We start from the raw sequence: 15,065 nt of genomic DNA, 5'->3' as shown, positions 1-15,065 counted from the left end.
TAAACTACAGTCAAGCAGCACAGATGCACAGCTCTGCCATTACAGAACACCGAACCCGCCAGACAGAACTTTCATTGGGATTCATTTACACCACAACTGTACCATTTGTTATGCTCTTCCCCATAATTGTCGATCCCAGGTTGTAGTTTTTATTATTAAAAAAAAAAACTTTTCCTCCCCAATTTCATGATATCCGATTGGTAATTAGTCTTGTCTAATCGCTGCAACTCCTGTACGGACTGGCGAGACAAAGGTCGAGAGCCGTGCCCCCCCGAAACCCAAGCAGGCTGCACTGCTTCTTGACACAATGCCCACTTAACCCGGAAGCCAGCTGCACCAATTTGTAGGAGGTAATGCTGTACATCTGGCAACCGTGTCAGCGTGCATTGCGCCTGGTGGACTCGGGAGAGGTCGGCTCCACAGGAGTCGCTAGAGTGCGATGGGACAAGAACATCCCCGCCGGCTAAACCCTCCCCTAACTTGGATGACGCTGGGCCAGTTGTGTGCCGCTCCATGGGTCTCCCGGTCGTGGCCGGCTGCGACAGAGCCTGGGCACGGACCAGCATCTGTAGTGGCACAGCTAGCACTGTGATGCAGGGCCTTAGGCCACTGAGACACTCGGGAGGCCGGGCTGTAGATTTTGTTGATGGTGAATAAGTGCTGCCCATGCTAGAATGCAGCCAGTAAAATTGGTTGCTATGATGATGCACAGCGGTCGCATTCTCATTAGTTCTATCCCTGCCCTTTGTGGAAGGCGTGCTCAAAAATAAAAGCTTTATTTCATGCTGTCAAAAATACACTTGTGGCTGCTGTAGGGAGGAGTGACTTGTGGCTACAGGGAGGGACTCAACTTTTTTGTCTTTTCTCTCAGAGAGAATCTGTCCAGCGACATGTATCTTATATCTCAGATGGATAGTGACCAATATGTACCAATCGTGACGGTAGCTAATCTGGACCACATCAAGAAACTCAGCACGGATGTGGAGTTGATCGTCGATATCCTACGATGTAAGTGACACCCTTACAAAAATAAAATGTTTTATTTTTTAACAAGACTAACGTTTACTTATAGGATTTTTTTTGTTGACACCAAAGACATTGTTTCGATTTTAAATTCACTGGACTTGTATATTTCCCTGCCTCCATAGCTCTGCCGTTGGTACAGGTGGATGAAAAGGGGGAGAAGGTGAGACCCAACCAGAACCGCTGCATCGTCATCCTCCGAGAGGTCCCTGAGAGCACTCCCATAGAGGTACGTTCACTGGCTAGCTTCTGGCCACGGTCCTTAGGGTTGTGTTCAAAAGTAGTGCGCTAAATGGGGAATAGGGTGGTGTTTGGGACAAAGATTCAGTCTGGACCATCTGCTAAAGAAACCATGCATTTAGAATGATTTTATTTTAAACAATGCAATGTTGTGGTCAGTGGGTGTGCTCGCCCTGAGACGCCAGCAAGGCAAACCCCCTGCCCAAATGTTTTTTCCAATTGCGGGAAAAACCAAGTCACACCCGACGGCCGGGCAGCCATTGAATTGAGCTACTCTTAACTGTCCAGGACCAGCACACGCATCACAGCGTTAAAGCCAAAGCATAAATTGTGAAACCAAAACGTACAATAATCCCATCCCCACCCTCACCCCTGATTGGAGGACCTTAAACATTTATACTGTACATTTGTGCATATAATTATTCTAACACATCTATTCCACCCTTCAGACATGCCACAGATCAACTGATCTTTCCCTATAAATCATTGTCATACCATTCTCCCATGGTGTCTCACTAGGGACTGGAACCTCCCCATTTGCAACATTTCTGCCAAAATTGCACAATTTTTTTTTTACCCAAGAGCACAAAGATATTTCCTGTTGACTGACTGATCCTTCAAATCCGCCAGCAATACAGTTTGCAGTTCTAACTGCCCCCTGATATTATGGCATAAGAAACCAAATACTACATTAGACTGTATCCAGTGTGGCAGAAAGTGGAACAAAATAACAGGTTTTTAACAAGATAAGGTCATTCTAGTACAAGCTCTTATGTGATTATGCTATATGTGTGTTTTAACCATGGCATTGTAGGTAATTTCCTGTTTTGAGTGCACAACACACTACTCTAGCCTAATATTAGCTGAGAGTTGTTTTCCTGGAATGGTGTAAAAACCTGTCTCTGCGTCCATGATTCGTTTGCACACCTTCCTCCTAGCCATGTTATAGACTCCCTGTTGTTGGACTTTGAGAAAGTAATTGTAATGGCACATTGTTTTGATAATGTAGTGTTGAGGTTTCATTGTGCCTCATGTGTCAGCCAGTACCATGTCGTGCAGTGTGACAAATTAAAGGGTGCAACATTTTAATTGTGTTATGGTCAGTTATTTCAGTCTGAACCGCACTCCCATCGGGGAATATTGACTAAATTTGACGTTGATAGGGCCCACTCCTCTCGTATTTTTTGTTTATTACATAGATAAGAGGGAGGTGCTGAAAATATCAGTTTGCTAGATTCGATCGAATGCTGCAGCAATGTGTTCCAGAGGCAGCAGCTTAGACCGCAAAACCACCCGAAGCCACAATCGACACCAAGGAGTTTTGACATTAAGCTTGACATGTGCTCTTGTTTTGCAGGAGGTCGAGGCTCTTTTTAAAGGAGAGAACTTACCTAAATTCATCAATTCTGAGTTTGCCTACAACGACAACTGGTTCATCACCTTTGAATCGGAAGCAGATGCACAACAGGTCAGAAACATTCAAGAATGTTGCACTATTGTAGGATTTAGTAATGGTGCATGAAGCACCTTGTTTCCCGAACACGTCATGTTTTAGGATTGTAGGTCTGGGTCCGTGAAACTGCCATGCTACCTGCCACTAACTGCCCTGCTATGGGTTTGGTGGTCTGGTCTACTATTGCTAGTTGCTACCATACAGTGTTTCATACTGGCCATAAGCTCACATTCGTGGGTATTAAAAACAATCCTGCTCTGTCTGAAGTTTTCATTTATCCTATTTTCCAGGCATATCAGTATCTTCGTGAAGAAGTGAAAACCTTCCAAGGGAAGCCTATTAAGGTAAGCTAATTAACTATTGAACTTTAATTAAACTAATATGAACATGACCCATAAACTGTATACTATACTGTAAATTCTGGAGTATTTCCAAGTATGGTGGTTCAGAACCTTTTCCATCAGCAGAACAACCAAAACGAATGCTTTCCCCTCCAGTATATAACATAATTCAATCTGCAGTTGTTGTATGGGTTCATTTAGTGTTGATGTGACACAATACCGCAGACAAATTTAGCTTTTTTATCAAAATATTTGTGCACCGCTTTGAAATGCTTACTTTGCTAATTAGGTTTGAAATGCTTACTTTGCTAATTAGGTTTGAAATGCTTACTTTGCTAATTAGGTTTGAAATGCTTACTTTGCTGATTAGGTTTGAAATGCTTACTTTGCTAATTAGGTTTGAAATGCTTACTTTGCTAATTAGGTTTGAAATGCTTACTTTGCTGATTAGGTTTGAAATGCTTACTTTGCTGATTAGGTTTGAAATGCTTACTTTGCTGATTAGGTTTGAAATGCTTACTTTGCTGATTAGGTTTGAAATGCTTACTTTGCTGATTAGGTTTGAAATGCTTACTTTGCTGATTAGGTTTGAAATGCTTACTTTGCTGATTAGGTTTGAAATGCTTACTTTGCTGATTAGGTTTGAAATGCTTACTTTGCTGATTAGGTTTGAAATGCTTACTTTGCTGATTAGGTTTGAAATGCTTACTTTGCTGATTAGGTTTGAAATGCTTACTTTGCTGATTAGGTTTGAAATGCTTACTTTGCTGATTAGGTTTGAAATGCTTACTTTGCTGATTAGGTTTGAAATGCTTACTTTGCTGATTAGGTTTGAGGAAAATGTTCTATTCTCAACTCTAATTTCAGGCACGGATAAAGGCGAAGGCAATCGCTATTAACACTTTTATGCCAAAGAATGGCTACCGCCCGGTGGAGGTTCACCCTTACGCTCAGCAGCAGCAACAACGTTACACCTCCTACTACATACCTCCAGTGTACAGCCCTCAGCAGCAGTTCCCCCTCTACAGTCTCATCACTCCACAGGCCTGGTCAGCCACCCACAGCTTCATAGACCCTTCGCTGGTGAGGACAACAGGCGTGCCCACACACAACCTAAAATCTAGTTTAGGGTTGCAAAATTCCAGTAACTTTCCCAAAAGTCTGGTTTTCACTCCTGATTCTGGGAATTTTCCAGCTGGGATCTCTGGGAAACCTGGACATTTTTAGAAAGTTACTGGGATTTTGGCCACTTACCACCCACAAGGCTACAATGCAGGCCATTCTTAATTTCACTGTATAATATGCTACTAGAACTCTTATAAAAGTCAATGATTTTGTGTTTCCTTTTCTAACAGGTTACCCAATTTCACAACACTCAATTTATCAATGGATTTACAACATCCCATAGTTTTAAACCAGCGACGTCTCCTCTTGCTGGTGTTAGGCACTACTCTCCCAGGAATAGGTGGGTACACAGACTCACCATCTGATGTAGACAATACCAACCTGTGCCTGTGTTCACAAAGCATCTCACAATAGGAGTGCTGATCTAGGATCAGGTCCCCCCTCGTATATAAGGTCAATCTGATTTGTATATACAGTATATCAGCACTCTTACTATTGAGTCGTTGTGAATATGGGCCCAGAATTCTATATTGCTGTGCTTAGGATCTTCAAATATGATATTGTTTTTTTTCAGGAATCACACTCACAGTAAACCTCACCTGAGGCCCACAATACCTATCATGGACCAGCGCGGCACAGGGCTCCTGGACAGCCCCACCATCTTCAACTTCCCCACGGAGCGAATTCTGAACGGGGTACCGCGGGGTTCCCCCCAAATGACGCGCCTCCCGAGCCAGAACAGAACCAGGTTACCCCCCTCCACCATGACCTACCCCAGGAGAGACATCAGTACAGGTCGGTTGGAGCCCGTCAGCACTGACTACTCACTGGGCATGGGCCGGGGAAGGTAAGGTATCCTCCACTATCTGCATGGTCATCACCACCATAGACCTCCATAGGCTGTTTCCCAAATTGTACCCTATTTCTTATTTAGTGCACAACTTTAGTCCCAGGCCCGTACGGCTCTGGTCAAAAGTAGTGCACTGGATAGGGTGCTATTTGGGGCAGATTATAGTATTACAACAAAGTGAGCATGGTGCTCACATTTTGAATTGTTAAAATTTCTGTTATGCTAAGTTAGGCTTCAAATAGTATACAATTGTCTGTGAATTTTTCAAATATTCTCTTAAAGGACAAATATTTATGGTTCTAGGAAAAAGAGGGACGACAACAAGTTTACAGTAAGTACAAGTTTTTTAAATTGATCTCCTCTTAGACTAGTCTTTGACTTGGAGAAAGAGCCATCAGTGGTGCTGCTGCAAGCTTTTTAGGCAGTGACATCTTCTGACTGAATTTCAATATTGCAGGTCTTTTGTATGTACAGTTGGCTGGCTTTGTGGGTGTCCCAAATTGTACCCTATTCCCTATATGGTGCACTATATAGGCAATAAATAGGGTGCCATTTGGGATGCAGTCTTTACTCTGTGACTGTTTGATGCTGTTCTATTGTATAGAGAATGGCTACCCAGTCGCCACCCCCTCCTCAGAAGCCCCCGTCCCCCAGCTTTGAGCTGGGGCTCTCCAGCTTCCCCCCTCTGCCTGGGGCCGCAGGCCACCTCAAAACCCCTGACGACATGTTTGAGAACAAACTGGCCAGCATGGTATTAGGAGCCACAAAGGACAGGGTCAGTATCTACCAACACAAGCTCTCATCTCTAGGCCACCATACTCTGTGTGTCCCAAATATACTAGGCCACCATACTCTGTGTGTCCATATATAGTGCACTACTTTTGACCAGTGAATATGGTGCCAATTGGGACTCAGACAAGCTCTTATCTCCAAGCCACCATACTCAATCACTCAACTCAACATTTCAGTTTTGCCGTTAGTAGTATTGTTGTTCATGTCTTTTTGTATCGTTCCAGAATGTAAGCGTTGATGCCAGCTCTGCAGGTGCCCTCCCCTCAGGAGGACCCAAGGAGCCACTAAGGACAGTCACTTCTCCACAGCCCCTGAACCTCCAGCCCACTGCCCCCCCGAACCCAGGACCAGCCTCTGGCACTGTCCATGTTTCCTCCCAACCTGCAGAGTGAGTGTAGGACATATTTTCCCTTCATGTAACACTTTGGATCCAACCGCCCCCCCGTACACACTATTTCCATCAAAATGTGTAAGCATGCCCCCACTAACATGATTTGTATAGAAAAACAGAACAGTGTGCTTTACATCTCTTGTCTCACTCTTGTCTCACCATTTACTTGTCAGTGTGTCCCATTTGATAATGTGGAACACCATTGTTGATGTCAACTGAATTTGTGTAGAATGAGAGAACATAACTGACTTAGAAGCATTTCATGTCATTCACATCATTGTGTGAAATGAATGTTTGTTTTTCAGGGAAGTGAAGGTTCTGGAGGTGAATCAGGAGACTCAGGTCTCTATGGAGCGCGTCACTACCGCTCTGTACACTGCTAGCAAATCTGTTCAAGTCAATGGTACTGCTACAGTAAGTAAGCTGTCTAAAGCATTTTAAACATAATTAATCAGGTCCATTTTCCATATTATTAGCTGAAAGATTTTTTGATAGTCATAGATACAGGTAACTGCCCAAATACAGGAAACTCCAACATAAAGTGTCTTAATAGGGAGGCGGGTTACCACGAGCCAAAACCGCTTCAATACACCTTGGCATAGATTCTTCAAGCGTCTGGAACTCTATTGGAGGGATTTGACACCATTCTTCCACAATAAATTCCTTAATTTGGTGTTTTGTTGATGGTGGAAAAATCGGTCTTAGGCACCGGTCCAGAATCTCCCGTAAGTGTTTAATTGGGTTGAGATCTGGTGACTGAGATGGCACATGGTTTTCATGCTCGTCTGACCATTGTGACAACCCATGCCCTGTGGATGGGGGCACTGTCATCCTAGGGGGAAAAGCCATGGTAGCCAAAATAATGATCTGCCCAGTATTTTTATACATGACCCTAAGCATGATGGGATGTTAATTGCTTAATTAACTCAGGAACCACCGTTGTGTGGAAGCACCTGCTTTTAAAATTATTTTTATCCCGCATGGGGCGGCAGTGTAGCCTAGTGGTTAGAGCGTTGGACTAGTAACTGGAAGGTTGCAATCCCCGAGCTGACAAGGTACAAATCTGTCGTTCTGCCCCTGAACAGGCAGTTAACCCACTGTTCCTAGGCCGTCATTGAAAATAAGAATTTGTTCTTAACTGACTTGCCTAGTTAAATAAAGGTTAAAAAATTTTTTGTTGCTGAAGTGTTTACATTATTTTGGCAGTTGCCTGTAAATGTTGATTTGTGGCCGGTAATAATGTTTTCTGGACTTTAATGTGTGTCAAACCAGTGGGCATAGTCAATGTCCTATGAAATGAATCACCTACAATTATGTGTTTTGTTTTGTGGTTAGGAACTGCGAAAGCCCTCTTACGCTGAGATCTGCCAGAGGATTAAAGACCACGCTCCGACACTACAGGCCCCTAAAGAGGCCAAACCAGCCAGCAGCGCTGCCTCCGCAGGAGAGGAGAGGAAGTGCACTGACGCAGCCCCAGGGGACAGGGGTGAGCCAAAGGTCCCCCGAGAGACATACCCATGCTCCTCCAAGTCTGCCACCCTCAGCAGACCCCGAGAGGTCCGGAGACCGACCGGCCGGTGGCCTTCACCACCCCCCAACCACCCAGGGAAGGGTGCCAGCAGCAAAGATCTCAACACTCCCCCAAAGTCCCCGCAGTAACCCCCCCACTGCAATCAAGTCAATTTCAAAACAAAAACGTGAGAGTGAAAGAAATCTGAAAAAGTCAGGGCTATTCAAATACAACCTATTCCAAAATCACCAGTCATTCATAGCATAGAGAGGATGCCTTTCTGGATCAGGGCTTTCAGACAATAGCACTTTAGTGTGCAAATAGAGCACCGTTAATCATTTTTACTTATTTATTTTTGGAGGGTTTATTTTTTTCATCGCTTTTGTTATTTAGTGTCAATCTGAAAACTTACTCCTGTTCAGATTAGTGGGATAAATTCATATGTCCAAAGTATTGTGAGGTCATCAGTGGAAGCCAACAATGGGTGAATGAAAGGAAGCAGATGAGGAACAGAGTAGCTGTTGCCATGTCATTCGTTGTGACTGTGAGGGGGTGTCTGTATGTCTTGTATGCAGTCCTGTTAAGTGGTGATGTGATTCCATTGCCGGGTGTGATGACCATATCAGTCAGACAAGATGTGTCCCAAATGGCAACCTCATCCCTATATAGTGCACTACTTTCGATCAAAAGTAGTGCACTACATATGGAATAAGGTACCATTAGGGACGCATCTATGATGCGTTTTACATATTTGTGTTCATATTCAAGGTCAACTAGTCCAGGCTCATTTTACGGACTTAACTGAAATCCTCAGAAGACTTCATTTCTGAGGGACTTCGCCACTGGTGTCATTTATCAAAACTAGATTACCTTTTTGCCAACATGGAACACTTTATCTTTTTAGAATACAAGCATTTGAGGAGAATACGTTTATTTGCATACTGGTTTTGATCTTTGGTACAAGTACTACTTGTTGCGTGCTGGTGGTTTTGAGAGCGCCTTAGACTTTCTTTATCTGGTGTTTCTTGTGGTAAAGAATTACATTTAGTCGTTTTCTGTTGTCCAATGCAGGAATCTGTTTCCTAGCTGCGTAAAGCACATAGCTAGTTAGTACTCGTAGAGAGCCACTATCGGGGTCAGTAGAAATCTACATGCATTTTGATCTTGGAAAAAGCAGATGAGGGTCGTTCCAGCAATTCGGTGCCTTTTGAGATGTGTAACTTGGTCCAATTTAATTTCTTCACTTTATGTTTTACTTTCTGTCATAAAGAGCACGTAAAACTTCACATTTTCCCATCTCAACGTTAAATACAAAATTACTATAGTACGTGACAAAATAAGTAACAGGGTTGACTGTCGCAGGGTTGACAATGTCATCTTAGATCAGCTGTGAATCCCATATTGAAAGGTGGAATGGAAGTTTGTTGTGTAACAGGGACCTGTGCCACCGTCACAAACATTTTTAACGTAACATTTCTAGCCTGTCTATCTATGGGTAACAGGGTTGACATGGTATGCTTGACTCGCTCAGTTTTCTACCACAAAACACCAGAAAATGGCAAGAGTAGAACCGGCTCACCTGCTTTTACACTGTGATTTGACTAGATGTTCATGTTTCTTTTGAAGAAAAAAAACATTTAAAAAAGGAATAGTTTTACTATATTAAAATGATAGTTCAGTTCGTAACAGGGTTGACCTTTAAATTGAGGGACACAGAAAATCACAAATAAAAAATAATCTTCAGATATGACTGTCAAAGCAACAAATTAACTAGGGCTTTACAATGATAGGTTAAAATATTCCTAGAAGTCACGGAGGGATTTTGAATTTAGGCACTAACAAGTCTTCATTCATATAAAGAATTTGATTTATTGAATTCCCATGTGGTCTATATTAAAGGGCACTTCATTTAATATAACACACTTTTAAAATTCAATATTTGTGCACCATTTATACTTTAAATATCAAAGGGGTCCAAAAGTTTATAATTTCGTGGAACGACCCATAAATTCATCACATGGTGGAGACTGCTGCGTGGAGGATGACTCATAATAATGTCTGGAACTTAGAAAACAAGTGTTTTGATGTATTTGACACCGTTCCACTCCAGCCATTAACACAAGCCCGTTCTCCCCAATTAAGGTGCCACCAACCTCCTGTGCTCAGCTATTAGGAGTCGGCAGTAGGGTTTTGGCAGGGTGTAGTGACTTCATTCAAACAGTGGGATGTTTTATTTTAGATAGCTATGGTGCTAGCTAGAGGATGAACCTGGAACTTGCTACTTCAAATAATCTGGTACTGTACTTAGATAATAATACTTGATACATGTTGTCAACTAAACTTTGCACTTTGTTTTGTTTCTGGATTAATTAAGAAATCCATATTTTACCTACATACAGAAGCAAAGGGGAACCTAACATGTAAAGACAAATATGGAAAGGTCTGATGGTCACATAAGTAATCCCTTTACAATTTCAGCTATACAACCAATAGATTTTCCCCCTAAAGAATGAAATTTCTTCTTGCCATTTGACTTGTGCATTATGTTGTGACAGGATGATCAGCTTTCAGAATCTCTCAAATGTTGACTAATTGTATTAACCTCTATGCGGATTAATTCACACACACACACACGAGTTAAACTTTTTTGTTTACTCCCATGTAAATGCCTACAAGACATACTTCCGTGCATGCTGAGAATAACAACTTTAGTCTTGGTGTAGATAGTCATTTTATTTTGTGCACACCCTATGGAGTCTCATTTTTATTTTGTTTTGCTTTTGAGCTAGTCATTTGTGAAACCACTGGTGCGTGGTGTTTTTTGAAGCTGTTCTAGCTTATTCAGTATTACAGTAGTTAATTATAATGTGGGTGTACACCTTAGAGAATGTGTACACCTGGTGGCTCAAATGGGAAAAATAAGTGGAATTGGTTAAAAGGAAGAAGTACGATATTCTTTCCACTACAAATGTTATATTTGAAGGTAAACCATGATGCAGCCATTTTAGAAATAAGGTATTGCTTTATTCATTGGGTTACAGTCAAACAAACGAGTAGTGAACTGGACCCTGTGAGAATCCAGTGAGTGAATGAAATGACCTTTGACCTGTTTGCATACTGTGAACCTGAGCAGCTTATCGATGAGTCCTTTCAGTTTGGGCAAGAAAACGTTGTGCAGAGGGGGCAGCACTCTTGGGTCATTCCAAATCCTTCCCCCCTCACATACAGTAGAAGTGCCCCTGTTCACTGCAGGACTTACTCAATATTTATTTTTGGCATGCTTTTTCTCTTTTTAGAATGCCTTCTATAGATTTCTCCTGGCTCTCCATACAAAACCATATAGCTTCCAAATTCCCCTCTGTACTCTGCATACATGTATAAGTAGAAAAAAATAACTCATAAGTGGAACTTGTGCACTTCTTTAGTGTCTCATTGATGTCTTCCTGCAACAAGGAGTTGAATACTCTGCTTAGATAAGAGGACTCATTTTGGAGAGGAGACATTGCCTAAGTCACAGAATGGCCTGTACTGATAGTCATTGCTGCTTTTGATTTTGATGCTTTTGATTTTGGTTTGCAAAAACATTATTTAGTTTGATTTTGAAAGACTGGGATGCACTTGGGTGGACAGTCTTTAAATTGCAGTTTTTTTTAAATTTGATTTTAATTTTTTTTCTGAGATGGTATAAAACACATGATGCACCATATCTGCTTATTTATAAACCAATGCTGTTTATTCCATGAGAGATAATAAAATGTTTATTTTTAAGAAGAAATATACAATATACAACTGTATATTTTCCATCCAGTGTTTGAAAAACTTGAATTTTATTTAAACTTGAAAATGACTTTGCCTTAACTTTTATATGAGACAATGTAGAGTTTATTTCTTTTCAAACCCCAAAATGTTACTAAGGGTAACACATCTAAATGTTTAGTCATACCAAACATCACAAGTCTTACTAGGTCTTAAAGTACAAATCTGTCAGCATTTTTTTTTTTTGGGGGTGTAAAATTGTAAGAAAATTGTCTAATTTGATTAACTTTGTTTCTACTTCCTATTTTCAGTTGTTTTGGGGAAATATAAATCCTGTAAATGCAAAATAGTAAATACTGTATCAAATATGTGCACTTTGAAGTGTGTGCTTTGCTTGTACAATTGTAAATAATCTGAAAAATAGAGGTACCTTAAAATGATTTAAAAAAATATATATTGATCTTGTTGAAATATTAATGTCGCTTTTTGAGCTGGATGTAGGATAAAAACTAAATGTTTTGATTTTGAATATTTTTTTTTCTATTCTGTTGTGCAGAATTGCTTCTCCCTCACTTTGGGACAGGGAAGGTTGTCTGATTGTAACTTTTTAAAAGTCATTCTCATTCCATGTCCTTGTGTTTTTCAACCCCTGGTAGACAATGTTTTCTGTTGGCCAACCTCTTCACTGTGCACAGTGAGAAAAGGGAAGAACCTATCTGTCGTACAAACACACATCCTTAAATGAAAGCACAGTCGGTACTATTATCTGACAGACTGTGCTTATAGCAGTCTGTGTGATTTAGCCCATACAAGAATTCTTTATCACAGTAAAGCACATTTTTAAGCACAGGAACATCAAATCTTTCTCACACAACCAATTTCAAGTCCATAGCAGCATACTGTATAATTGTACCAGACATAAACCTTTCATGTTTGGAGTGAAGGTGATTTAAGCAGTGTTGATATTCTGTTTAGTTTTTTCTTTTTGAAGGTTTGTCTTTCATGAAGTTGTACGTCATCTGAACTTTCGTGGCCCCCAGCACTAAACTTGACAAATCAAAATTCCTTTGGTAGGCTTTACCAGTGTTTAGACTCAAATATAATAGTGTAGATATTTGTACACATTTCAGCAAGAAAATTAGTTTTCTGGCACATACTGTATAACATACTGTGCATTGTCTTTTTATCAGTTGATCACACGTGGGCTGCATTTCTGTGCCATTAATTTGTTTCAACCTGGCAGTTTGTTTGACTTGTACTTTAATTAAACACTTGACATTATAATTGTTACTGAGGAAGTGTAGCTGGTCTTGAAACTATATAACTGGGAATAATAATCTGATACCACTGACATTAGACAAAGTACTCATAGCAACCCGCATCTGATCTGGCTAATGAAGTCTAGGTATGTACATTTTGAGCTAGTCTATGCTAGTAGGCCTTTCTAATGCAAAATGCTAATACTGTTGTCTTTGCAGATTGGGTATTGATATATTATCTGGCTGGCACTGAGTTTGTATGAGAAAGTGTTTGTTTGTGAGAAGTTAACCAAACACAACTGCAAAATTGACTGACGGTTGAAGTAAAGTAAACCAAAGGGTGATTAGCCAGCCAGGTTTGTGCAGCATGATCTGAAAATGATTCTGTTATTGGTTTCTTTCTCCTGAAGATGATTGCACTGCTTACAGTACGAAAGTGTTTAACTTTTTCTTCTTTTGCGCGCACTACTAAAGCCCTGTTGTAATGTTTGGCTGTTCTTGTGTTACTGTGCACAGACAGTCTCATATCAAGCGGTCTCGTTCTCCCTGCCCAGTTCGCTTCTTTCTGTTACGTCTCACCAGTTTGATAGTGCCATGTATTTTTTGCAAAGGTTGCAGCTTGTTGTAAATTGACTGTAAAGTGATGTTACAATGCACCAACTGACTGGAATGAGATGAACCAATTGTCTCACTATCAAATCACTGTGTTAAATTAACTCATTTTTACGCTAACAGCAGTGGACAATCGATGACTTGATGGGGAGAATAACCTAACGGTAACAGTTGTTCATCGAGGTTTCTTTGAGAGGGCTTTTGATTTGTCTTAACTTTTCTTCCATTTAAGACTGGAATCAAGCGTACATGTCAACTGTTGATCATTTAAGTTACTCTTGTGTCATGATGTAAAACTGTCTAATTTGGAGAGAAAAAAATGTAGCTTATTGAAAAATAAAGATTTAGGCACTGTTAATGAGTTGTCTCGTGATTGTGGTACACACAATCTGGGGGTTGGTCCAGAAAGCAGGATGAATGAGTGAGTTATCCAGCTAACTGTCCTAAATATTGTGTACAAAACATTAGGGCATTGACACCAGGTGTCTTTCCATTACATAGACTGACCAGGTGAATCTAGGTGATGGCTATGATCCCTTGATGTCACTTAAATCCACTTCAATCACTGTATGAAGGGGAGTTGATGGATTTAAGTCTTGAGACATGGATTGTGTATGTGTGCCATTCAAAGGGTGAATGGGCAAGACAAAATACTGAAGTGCCTTCTGAACGGGGTATGGTAGCAGGTGCCAGGTGCACCGGTTAGTGTATCAAGAGCTGCAATGCTGCAGTGTATCAAGAATGGTCCACCACACAAAGGACATCCAGCCAACTTGACACAACTGTGGGAAGCATTGGAGTCAACATGGGCCAGCATCCCTATGGAACACTTTCGACACCTTGTAGAGTCCATACCCTGAGGAATTGAGGCTGTTCTGAGTGCTAAAGGGGGTGCAACTCAATATTTGGAAGTGCTCCTAATATTTTGTGTACTGGGTAGACTTGAAATGGTATAATTGACTCAACAACCCATATCAAAGTTTAATATTTCTAAATGAACCAGAAAATAAAGGCATGACTGTCAGCTTCTTAGCTGGCTAAATGAATCCTGCTTTCTGGGACACCCCACAGCTTCTCTCCTATTTATTTTCTAATGCTAGATTTGCTTTCTCGCAAAAATTGCCTGGAATCCTGTGTTCTACCAGGGTTGGTTGTTTTTGGCCATCCTATTCAAACTGCACATGTTATAATGCCATGAGCCATTGTCCAAAAATAGAAAGGTTTTTCAGATATTCCTTTTTTGTCTGTTTTTTCATCAGGCAAGTTAACACACACAAAGCCATCCACCACATCATATCGAAGTCTATGGGAATTCTGTTCTGTGTTTTCATGCAAAATACTAGCCACAAGGTGGCAACATATTCACACAAGGACATCTTGGAGGATTTGTTCCAGAGCACACCACAATCCTATTAGAGTAAGCCAGTGTATCACTCCCCACACAACCATAGGCTTCTTCAAACATCTCATGGGTCCACAATTTTATTTGATCCGATTGTCTTGCAGCTGCAGCCATTTTGTTAACAAGTAGACCTGTTCATAAGCAACTTGTAACCCCTCTATAAAAAGACTTCTCCAGTGATAGGCCTTCTATTCAAGCACTTGTTCCTCCCACTCCGTTTCCCATGTCATGGCTGTTTTTGCATTTTAAGGGTAAGTCCTGAATGGCACCCAATTACCTATGTAGTGCACTATTTTTGAGCCCCCCCATAG

At 41.0% G+C, this 15,065-nt stretch overlaps 1 protein-coding gene across 3 annotated transcripts in view; it reads left to right on the top strand.

Moving 5' to 3' along the window:
- The window catches only part of LOC112226985 (la-related protein 4B), a 37,540-nt gene extending 23,830 nt beyond the window's left edge, over positions 1-13,710 (top strand). For 2 of the 3 annotated variants that reach the window (XM_024391738.2, XM_024391739.2), the window contains exons 6-17: positions 872-1,008; positions 1,149-1,252; positions 2,621-2,731; positions 3,007-3,060; positions 3,925-4,140; positions 4,413-4,522; positions 4,757-5,029; positions 5,315-5,363; positions 5,637-5,807; positions 6,049-6,212; positions 6,521-6,629; positions 7,551-13,710. In XM_024391738.2, the coding sequence (XP_024247506.1) occupies positions 872-1,008; positions 1,149-1,252; positions 2,621-2,731; positions 3,007-3,060; positions 3,925-4,140; positions 4,413-4,522; positions 4,757-5,029; positions 5,315-5,363; positions 5,637-5,807; positions 6,049-6,212; positions 6,521-6,629; positions 7,551-7,874 (1,822 nt within the window). In that variant the 3' untranslated portion in view covers positions 7,875-13,710. The remainder of the gene's footprint in view (positions 1-871; positions 1,009-1,148; positions 1,253-2,620; positions 2,732-3,006; positions 3,061-3,924; positions 4,141-4,412; positions 4,523-4,756; positions 5,030-5,314; positions 5,364-5,636; positions 5,808-6,048; positions 6,213-6,520; positions 6,630-7,550) is intronic. The other variant, XM_024391740.2, reaches the window with a different exon arrangement.
- Positions 13,711-15,065: the final 1,355 nt, after the last annotated feature.

The sequence above is a fragment of the Oncorhynchus tshawytscha genome, linkage group LG28, assembly GCF_018296145.1.
Source record: "Oncorhynchus tshawytscha isolate Ot180627B linkage group LG28, Otsh_v2.0, whole genome shotgun sequence".
NCBI lineage: Eukaryota > Metazoa > Chordata > Actinopteri > Salmoniformes > Salmonidae > Oncorhynchus > Oncorhynchus tshawytscha.
This window is presented reverse-complemented; position numbering and strand designations above follow the sequence as displayed.